At 34.1% G+C, this 11,470-nt stretch overlaps 1 protein-coding gene and 1 pseudogene across 1 annotated transcript; both read right to left on the bottom strand.

The window, feature by feature from the left end:
* Positions 1–248: 248 nt before the first annotated feature.
* Positions 249–1,729, bottom strand: LOC106294175 (F-box protein DOR-like). Its single transcript, XM_013729790.1, has one exon. The coding sequence runs from the start codon at positions 1,705–1,707 to the stop codon at positions 463–465; it is 1,245 nt and encodes a 414-aa protein (XP_013585244.1). The 5' UTR covers positions 1,708–1,729; the 3' UTR covers positions 249–462.
* A 4,427-nt stretch (positions 1,730–6,156) lies between these two features.
* Positions 6,157–7,771, bottom strand: LOC106333540 (annotated as a pseudogene).
* Between the last annotated feature and the right edge of the window lie 3,699 nt (positions 7,772–11,470).

An 11,470-nucleotide genomic window follows, 5' to 3' on the forward strand; every position in this document is an offset into this window, starting at 1 on the left:
ATTAGATCTGCCAAAGAGCAGAGATCCAGAGACAACGCGACAAAAAGGAGATGATGATGGTTGATAGAGTCAGTGGAAGTGGTTGAGACGAAAACAAACCGAGGGGGGGGGGGACGAACGGCAAAAGGTACCGTCAGTCCCCTTGGAACGGTGGCGCACGGCGGAGGTTTTTAGGGTTTGGTGACGGATGGGCATGACATGCTTTGTGATGAAAACATTCACGCCACAAGCATTTGAGAATCAGATGCGTTCCTTAGTAAAAACTATTACTTCTACTTTTAGGAATAAGATCTTCAGACATGGCTGCAGTCAATTTATTTTACAGATAAAATCATTTATCGAATTACATGGAAAAAGTGATCATCTAAAATAGGCATCTAATGATAAGATAGATGAGAGTAGTAGAAAGCAGTCATGAAGTACCAACTAGTGAATTATTGCACAGAGCTTCAACTAATGAAACTATGCATAGAGCTTCACATCTTCAACATGGTCTAGAAAGGTTTGAAGTACAGCATAGTTAGACACATCCATATCCACTCCTTGCATTTCAACTCTCACAACAGTGTCGATCTCAGGATCGAAGTAGAAGAGGTAGAAACGGTTAATCGGGTACCACGATGACAACACAATCTCGTTGGTCCGAGACGCCACCCCAACAAAGTTTAACCTGTGTTCCCCAACTACATTCTTCCACTCAGCAGGCAACACAAATACACGCTCAGACCATTCCTGTTTCTCGACATCTTCTAGAACCCACAACTTAAACCTTGAGCTTCTTCTATTGATAGCACCGACATTTCCTTTGTTATCCTCACACATAATCAAACCCAATCTACCACCGTAGTTCACCATATCCCCAGTCAGCACAGCTCTTCCGAGACTTCCCTTGGCTTCAATAGGCCTGAACTTCTCAGACCTAACGTCAAAGCAAACTATTAAATAAGTCTGTGTTGACTGATTAATAGATTTGTAATACAAAACACCATCAATGCATATCTCTTTAAGTAGTGGATAATCATAATGGGGAATGCAACACTCGAGCATTCTCCATGAACGGTTCGGAGATCCTAATGTCAGAACTTGATAGTGTCCTCCATCGCTTGTCATGCACAGCACCTTGTATTGTTTATCAACCGGATCATACCCAAACATGCTCCTCAGCTTAAGCCTCCTCGTCTCCGTCTCCACTTTGGGTAAATGCAAGACTTGTCTGGTGCTAGGGTTACAAATCGCCAACGCTCTCTCCTCCTCTCCATCTAAGACCCGCACGTGTTTAACACAGACCAAACCATAGACAGGACGACCACAGCTAATCTCACCGAAACCACCAAACGACAACTTCATATGACGGCTGGCGACTATAGGAGGAGGAGACGAGTTCTCATCCGGATGCGGTGAGGCGGAGGAGGAGAAGAGGAACAGCTCACTGTTTGTCACACGCGCGTGCAAGAGCTGCTGCGGGCGAGTACAAGATTTGGTTAAGAAGAGTTCGGTGAAATCCGGAAGGCGGAGTACGGATGCCCAGAGCTTCGAGACGCAGCGGCATATCGCTATTGATTTCAACGGTAGCCTCGAGAAGATGTCCACTATGACATCGGTTGGGATCGGCGATGCGGAGCTGCCTTCTCTTACGTTATCTGAGGTTTTCGATAGCGTGTTGCGTTGAGAGTCCCAGGAAACGTTGAGAGTCTGCTGCGTTTCCATGGCGGCGGCTTAAAACCCTAGAGAGAGCGAACAAGCCAATGCCCTTTTCAGAGGTGGTCCAAGGGTAGGTGAAACCGATGGTGATGTAATGGGTTTTGAGGAAGCCCATTGAGCTCAAAACTAAGGCCCGTAAAGAGCAGAACTTCGTTTCGTATCATCATCATTCGCCAGCACGATACAACTAAAACCTCTAAATAAATAATATTAGAACTTTGAAATTTTATTAATTTATAGAGATATATTAATTTACAATGTTTTTTTTAAAAAAAAAATTATTTTAAAATATATTTATTCTAAAATAAAAAAAATTATTTGATTTTAATGTATAGATATTAATTGTTACTTTTTGAAATTTTACATTTATATTAATTTTATTATATTATTTGATGTATATAATATATTGCATAAAATTTAAACCTTGGAAGAAAAAAACTTAATACTCTCTCTGCGCCGTCAACCTTTGGGACTGTAGATCGACGCCTCTCCGGTGGCTAAGGCTTTTAGCCGGCGCCGGAGAGGGCTCCATTGTTCTCTCTTTTGTTTTTATGGATCTCCTTCACACTTCTTCTTCATCTCATCTCGTGAGCTCATTCTTTCTAGATGTCTTAGCTTTTGTGGGCCGATGGTGCCTCTATGATGGGACTTCGATTTTTGTGGTCTTTGTTATGGGGTCTCTGTTATGGTTTCTCCGATCCGGTTGGGATCTATCTTTTCGTCGGTTCTGTTTCTGGATTCTCATCGGTGTTCGCCTGCTGTGTTGGGTCTTAGGCACTTGGTGAGGCAATACTTTAGTACTACTTTGCCTTTTTTTTGGGTATGCTCAGAATCCTGATTGGGTGTGTTTCATTATGAAACTTTTGGAAGGGAATTGTCTACTATGTTACTCTCGTTGTGTTTCTTCCCACTGTTTCTTTCCGGTTTGTGTATGGCGTGGTGGTTCGTTTGTGTCCTGGTTTTGGTTCTCTTGTGATTTGGTTTAGGCGGTTTCTTTGAAGTGTCATCTCCCTTTGGTGTTTGGGTTTTAAGGGTTGTTGTTTCCAGCAGTTGGTGTAGGATAGATGCATTGAACTTGTAGCTTAGACGGGTCTCTATTTACCTTGGGACGAGGTTTAAGCAAGAAATCATCTTATCCTTTCTCCAGTAAAGTTCAGACTGGTACAGACCAGTAAAGTTCAGACTGCTTTCCGGTTCCTTTTGGAGCGACGGTATTATCATTTAGTTATGTCTCCTTGAGAGTGAGGTCTTTATCGTTCATTGGAATTAGGCGGTTCAGTGGTTTTACTTTGCTGATCATCTCTTTTGTTGCGATGGTTAGAATTGATGGATTGATTTCATGGAGCCAAATATCCAGAAACTGAGTTTTTTTCAAGCTGATAATGTAGATTATGTAGATTAAAGAAGAGATACGAAGTTTGGAGGGTTCGAGCTCATGGTTTTAGCAGTCATCCTTTAATATTCAGATCCTTGATCAACTCCACTATTATTTCCTTTCAGATTTTATGAGAAATTGACTTACAAAGAGAAAGTATCAGTTTCAGATTTCCATCACATATGGTGTACAATTACAATCATTGATGTATGAGGAAACATAAGCCTCTCTTCCAATCTCATCTTAGAATGCACCCCATCAGAAGACTATTGTCTTCGTGTATTGCGTTTGTGTTTGTCTTTCTTTGAGTATGATAACTTCTTTGATATTTTCTACTTATCCTCTTTTATGACATATCTATTGGCATGATCTTGCGCTTGGTTATGTAATATTTTGAAACATTTTGCCCATGTAGTTTTTTTAATGAGACAAAGCGTTAATAAAAAAACTTAAATGTTTTTTTAGATAAAATATTACTAAATCTCATTAAAAATATATTAAGCGTTAAAAAATATAAAAATAATTCTATTGTGAATATAAAACAAACAATATAATAATAGGTTCTTATACATGTAAATTATTAATTTGTAATTTTAATGGGATCATATATTTACGTAGAATTTTCTAAAAAAAATATTATCTTATTAATTTATTGATTTGTGTCAAATTTTGAATCGGTAAAAGTGGGAACGGTAAAATTTATTAATTTATAGAGATTATTAATTTATCTAGTATTAATTTATAGAGGTTCTACTGTATATTCTTACCATTTTTAAATTTTATTTGTACCTGTGGTGGGGGGAGGGGGGGAGGGTTTGGAACAAAACATTGTAAAAAGATGTCGTTTCTAAAAAAATTATATATTAAATATAAAATAAAAAGAGTTACATCAAACTATCAAAGAAACACTAGATGTTTGACATATATCTAGCTTCAGCTACATCAAAGATCCAATTAGAAACGGATCTGGCGGATATATTAATTCTATACCCATATAGATGTCTAGTAGATTTCGGTTCCATTTAATATCTGAATCATTATATTTTTATAACATGGAAGAGTTTACATGTAAGTTGAACTTTCCTGATTAGCAAACAGTGGCTCACTTTCCTTCTTATAAGCTGTCATCGGTCTCAGACAAGAATAAGATCAAATAGATGATAGCACCGTATTATATAAACTACGAAAAACTGAATATTGTAAATAATGAATTTGATAAAATTATACCAAAGATTAAAAAAATGATGATTCAACTGCAGAACCGAGATATTATCTCTTTCCTTAATTCAAAATACGTCCCGTAGTGCGACAGTTTGATAACGTAATGAGTCCCAAGATACAACTGCAAAAAATCTTCTGATTTACGTCACTCTATCAGAAGCCTGGCGAAACTAGTTTTGTATATACTCTCAGACTCAAGAAAAAAAAATACTAAAGAGAAAGAAGAGAGGAAAAAATAATGTGAGGGATTTGTTTTGCTATCTGTTCGTTTGAATGAGCTTTCACATGTTTCTATTTAACTTCAAAAAGTTAAAGAAACGTTACGTAGCCATGAATGAAACCAAACGTATATATTGCTATTAAGTGCAATAATATAATTGATTCTCCATTACTCACGTTTGACAAGCAGTAATTGGTTTTTGACCAAATCAATTCAAACCAATAAATACTTTATATGGTTTATATTTTACATTTAAGTAAATACAAAAATATTTTAAGAATAAGATTTTAATATAGACTAATTGACATAAAGTCTAATTAGTCAATTAAATTAATATTCAAATCCAAAAACCCAAAGTGATACATTTGCTTAGTGTTTATACTTAGCCAAATATAAAGTTTTAATATAAAACTTTACAAGTTTTTTATATCATTCATTTTGTACCTCCATTTCTCATTCAAAACAACTCCGATTTTGACCAACAAATATACTAACTCATAGTGTTCACGGTGACGATTACATCGTGCCCAAATTCCGGTTATTCCGACAGACGTCTCCGTCGAAAAACCCCTTGAAAAAATGGTCCACACCATTATGTCAAAAATGAGTTACAACAATAGAAACCGAGTGGCAACGTGGTTGCCTAATCTCCTATCCAACACTAGTTCGTGTCACAGCAATATCAATTTTGTAAATGTTTTACTGGAATTTTATATATTTACAATATGCAAGAGTTTTACATGTTGAAATGGTCCAGTGGAAACATTGTTGTCTATTTGTCTATCCAACCTGGAGTCTAGTAATGATGGTGACATTTTTTAACATTCTGGATTTTATGGTATGCATTTTGGTTCAATCGCATACCAGATCGGTTCTGAGTAGAAACCGAACCGATGAGTAATGAAAACCGTCATGTAAAAAGGCTGTAATCGAAACCGATCGAAACCAGTTCATTTCAGTTTGGTTCTTGTTCTATTTGGTTAAAATGCCCGTGCCTAAGAAAAATATGGAGAGGTCTCTTTGTTACGTCAAGACCACACGAACAAAAAACTTCGCCTATGGAATGTGTAAGTAGCCAGAACTAGAAACACCTCAATCTTTTTCCTTTGATTTGCTTCACGTCTGATGGAAAGTAACAATGAATTGCAGACTGGTTGAGCATTCTTTGGAGGCAAATAGATTGATCTCTCCTATCCCCTTGTCGAGCTAAAAACTGAGGAGCTGGCGAAAATTCTAATAATACATTTCTAGTTTGGTTGGACAAATTTTCTTGATCTGCTCGTTGGTTTTGGTCTCGGGCCGCTGAGGTAGAGGTCATGACAAGGGACTGATTGTGCCACAAGATCTTATCAAAACAGTAGCATTCAAAGTTTGTTATGCAGAGAACTTTTTTTTTTTTAATCATTTCAGTGAGGTATGATAAGCTTTGGGATGCAAGAAAAGCATTCATGCCACAACCACGAGCAGCTGATAGATACACAATTCGTTAAACGATAACGAGAAATCAAATGTATTCCATAGTAAAGGCAATTGGTTTTGCTTAGCTATATGATTCACATACAACAACTTAACACTTCTACTTCTTCCATTAGCAAACAAAATCACAAGTTAGAACAATCATTGATCACTGTAAAGAGTGAAAAAAAAAGGGAGTGGATTAGATCATTAGAAAATATTCACATCCAAAAAGAAATAAAAACTGAATTTAATTAATCGTACATATATTAAGATCTGTCTCATGATCAACTGACGAGAACCTAAAAGCTAAACAGAGTGTCCAGTTTAAGAAGTACCTAAACATCATAGAGCTTCACGTCCTCCACATGATCTAAAACGACGTGATCCATATAATAGTCAGACACATCTATTCCTTGGATTTCAACAAATCTTACGACGACAGTGTCCCTCTTGGTATTTAAGTAGCAAAGGTAGAAAGAAGGGTAGGATGGACAGCTCGGCGCCAACACAATCTCGTTTGTCCGAGTCACTCCAGCAAAGAATAAATAGTCTCTTCCAACTAGATTCTTCCACAAAGCTGGCAATAAGTAGATATGATCCGACCATTCTTGTTTTTCGACATCTTCTAGAACCCACAGTTGAACACTTGTACTTCTTTCACTAACAGAGCTTCGAAAATACCCATTATCTTCAGAAATAAATAAACCTAATTTACCACTGTAGTTTATCAGAGCTCCACGGAGCAGTGCGCTTTGTAGTGTTACCTTTACTTCAATAAAACTGAACTTCTCAGATCTAAGGTCAAAGCAAACTATTAAATAAGCCTCTGTTGACTTATTAATAGATTTATAATACAAAACGCCATTGATACATATCTCTTTAGGTGGATAACCATAATGGGGGATGCAACACTCGAGCATTCTCCATGACCGGTCTGGAGCTCCTAGTGTCAGAACTTGATGCTCTTGATATTTTGAACTTTTTATGAATCGGATCATACCCAAACATACTCCTCACCACAGGTCTACTCGTCTTTACTTTGGGTAAATGTAGGACTTGCCTGGTGCTAGGGTTACATATAAACAGGACGACCACAACGAATTTCACCGAAACTACCAAAGGACAACTTCATATGACAGTTGGCGACGACAGAAGGCAAGTTCTCCTGCAGATATTGAGGGTGTGGTGAAGAGAAGAAGAACAGCTCACGATTTTTTATCGGTGCGAGCGGAAGATTTCGTTAAGAAGAGGTCGGTGAAATCTGGAAGGCGGAGTATGGAGGCCCAGAGCTTCGATACGCAGCGACATATGGCTATTGACTTCAACGACAGCCTCGAGAAGATCTCGATTATGAGATCTGTTGGTATCGGCAATGCTGTGTATTCATGGCTCAGCTTAAAACCCTAGAGAGACGAAACAGTCAATGCGACGGGCTTCAACAGGCGGACGAAACAGTTAAGTTTATCGCAATGGTTTTTTTTTTGTTGAAGAAATTAGAACTTTATTTATTTTTGAAACCTAAATTCATTACACAAATATGGAATAAAAATGCTATTATTTTTTTTTCATGAAAATACCATTATTTTTCATAAGTTCGGATTATTCATGAAAATATCATTTTTTTTCCTTTCGAAAATGCTTATTTTACTCAATCATCTTCATTTTCTTCTTTTATTTACGTCATTGTCATTGTCATCAATACATCAACTAACGTGAACAACCAATTTCACGCTTTAAATGTAGCTAAAATCAACATCTACATCTTCGTATTCTTGTTTCTTACACACACAAACCATTTCTCTTCCACTTCCTATCTTATTTCATCTCAAAATTCCAACTTTTTATTTCAAAATTTATAAGCTTATTCGAGTTACTCGATATCATGATTCTTGGTCAAGAAGGAGTGAGCATTTCATTAAGAAGTGACGTGTGTTTGAAAAAGCTAAACATGAACCTCATTGGATCTAACAATGATTTTTGAATTTTTTCTGATGTGTTCGCCGGAGAAGATACGGAAGTCTTTTGGTCAATGCATATGTTAGTTTTATAATTGACTTTCTGTGTGTTTTTAGAGACGACTTCTCTAGAAGTCTTCCTACTTTTCTTTGTTAAAAAAAAAAACAGAAGACTTACTGGAAAGTCCTCTCAGATAGAAAAGTTAGTTTTGCAATTGATCGAATTGTGTCAAAAATTTGACTTTCTCTAGAAAACTTCCAGGGAAGTCGTTTCAGCTGTCAGTGGAAGTTTTCCCACTGTCGTTGAAAGTCGTCTTAGGTATTTTTGCAACTGACAAATAAACTTAAATATTCAATTTTAACCAGAAGACTTTCATGTAAGTCTTATGAGGAAAAACTTCCTAGAAGTCGTACAGATTTGTATTCCGAGATTCTGGTCAAACTTTTGGTTACGACAGTATACTTCATAGAGGTCTTCTGGCAAAAATTAAATATCTAATTTTTAATTCTCAATTTTAAAAGTAACCAAAGACAATTTTTACTGACAGTAAGAATACTTCCGCCGACAGTTGAGACCACTTCCACGGAAGTCTTCTGTAGAGAAGATTTCTATGTAAGTCTTCTAGAAAAATTCAAATTTATGACACAATTCGGTCAATTGCAAAACTAATTTTTTTATCCGCGAAGACTTCTCGGTAAGTCTTCTATAGAATTTTTGAGATTTTTTAAAAACAAAAGTAAGTCAGTATTTACAAAGGAAATTTTTTATAGAAGTCTGTTGTAGAATAGACTTCTCTAGAAGTCTTCTTTTGTAAATTTACATTTGCAAAAATGACATAAATAGAAGACGTCCTAGAAGTCTTATGTCGGAAGAATTTCTTGGAAGTCTTCGAAGTCAATGTGTAATAACGGTTTATTTTCTCTAAAATTATAAATAACTTTTACAATTTTTTTGTTAATTCATGTATATTAGTCAATATTGGGGCTACTGAATGAAATTGTTAACTTAATTCGTGATAATTATGAGGTTACCAACATCTATCTATACTATTAAAAGAGAATGAGTCCTAAAAAATCTACTTAAACAAGGTTGTTGGACCTATTCATTAAATCTAAATATGTTTTACTTTATAATGCTTTAGTTGGTCAAAATATATACTCAATTAAATTAGATTTCCTTTTTCAAATTCATATATTTTGAACGTACAAAATATATGGTGGGCCCTTACCTAAATTATATCGGCAATAGCTTTTAAATGCTATAGCTAAATTATAAATAAGTTTGAATCAATCCTAATTCATCACCTATGTATAAATCAAAACGACCATTGAACCAATCCTAATTCATCACGGCTAAATTTATTTATATGAAGTGGATTATCACTACTGTTATAATTAGAACTTAAACGACCTTGACACATATAAGACTCAATCCATAATCACAAACAAATTATTTTATTCAGAATATACAATTAAAAGTATATTAGAATTTTAACTAATTTAAAAATATATATATATATATATAATTAATTTATTTTAGGTTTTTACCAAGTCAACCAATACCGAATCGCGGTTAATGGCGGTTTTCAAAATTTGTATGCTTTAAATTAATTAGTTTTCATTAAATTCACGTTTATCGGTTTGACCGCGTTCCAGACTTGGTACAAAAACATTAATCTTATCTAATTTAAAATAGATGTGCTAAGTGCTGGTTAAAAATGAAATGTAATATATAAACTAAAATTACATTAAGAAAATTACAAACATAATTACATAAATAATTAAAATAAGATAATAGAACCCAATATATATTCATGAATTAGAAAAAAGACACGATATTTGCTGCATAAAAAAAGATCTTATCTGTTTGTTGTCAGCAGATTAAAAATATTTCTGTGGGCTTTGAGCCCTTAACTTAACAAAGCGAATTTAACTGTTAAAACCCATTTAAGTTAAAAAAAATATTACAAACTCAATTAACTTCGGACCCATTTTCAATTCTTTTTTTTAAAACGCCTAAATTATGAAGACCAATTTATACATAAATACATATAAATAGAACACTATTTAAATACTATAGATTTCTAATAATAACATTTGTCTCAAACTGATTTTTTTTAAGATTTATAATATAGTTACTATTAATAAAATTAAAAAGAAAAAAATTAATAATTGGTTCACTATTTTGGTACATTGATAGTTAATATACTTACAAATAAACTTAATAACATTTGTTATTTAATAATAAACATGTTGGTATTAATCTTCAAAATTGACGTACAAAAAAATATTTCTTATGCAAGTCAAATATATATTGATGTATCAAAAATTCTAAAGGAAAAATCAAAATTATTTTCTTCTCAGTGGGTTAATAACGGTCTTTTTGATTTTAAGATATTTTTACCATATTCGTTTTATTATATCCTACCCTCACTATATATGAGTAACTTGATCTCTTGGTTCGACCACAAGTCTTACTTGGATATGAAACTCAATGAAAACATTGTACCGGACTGAAATAATACTAATATAATAGATTTTAAATATTATCGATATCTAATAATAGACATAAATTCATTTAATATTTGGCTTTACGGTCAACAAAAAATACCCGCGCTTCTTAAGCGCGGGTCAAAATCTAGTTCATGTTTATAGCTAATCTGAGAAGATTTATTAAGAAGTTTTCTACTTTAGTTTTTTGTAAACTTGTGTGTTTAAGAGTGTTAAGTAACTTTAACATATATTTTTTAACTTTCAAAAATATTAAGTAATTTCAAAAATATCAAGTCACATAGTTTGATGTGTCTTTTTAGAATATAAGATATACGTTTTAACTTTCATGAGATTTAAAATTTCAGTTTAATTAAAATTTAAGTTTTCCGCTTAAATTTTAACTTTCCGTTTAAATTTCCCGCTTATATTTTAAATTCTCGCTTAAAATTTAAGTCTTCCGAGAAGACTTTCCAGATATTTTCTAGTGAAAGTGTTATATGTTTGATCTTTTGTAAATTTAACTATGTTTCTTGAGAAGTCTTTTCCCTTAGTTTTAGTAAATTTGACTAAATTTTTGTGTTATTGTGCTTTACTATTGAAGTTGTATAAAACTTCAATAATGTCAAATACTTTTGACAAGATAATATTGTACACATGAAGATATTTACCAACTTTTCATTAACATCTCTTCAAATTTACAAAAAAATCAACAACTAAAAGAGTTCAAATACAAATCACGAAACAAACCATGAACAAAATTATTATACTTGGAGTTAGAGATCATTTCTCCACATAGGTTTGGACTTTTATAGTCCTCATATTCATGTTTCGTATTTTTGAAGACTTCGTGGAAAAGTTCCAAGAAGACTTTGTGGAAGACACTACAAGAAAACATCAAGGATTCTGAGGGAAAAAATCGTCGGAATTTCGTCGGAATATCGTTATTCCGACGACATACCGACGAAACACGTCGTCGGAAATAATTCCTCGGAATTTATTTTTTCCTCGGAAATCCCTCGGAATTTTCCGTCGGAATTCCGAGGAAAT

The sequence above is a fragment of the Brassica oleracea genome, chromosome C1, assembly GCF_000695525.1.
Source record: "Brassica oleracea var. oleracea cultivar TO1000 chromosome C1, BOL, whole genome shotgun sequence".
NCBI classification, from domain to species: domain Eukaryota; kingdom Viridiplantae; phylum Streptophyta; class Magnoliopsida; order Brassicales; family Brassicaceae; genus Brassica; species Brassica oleracea.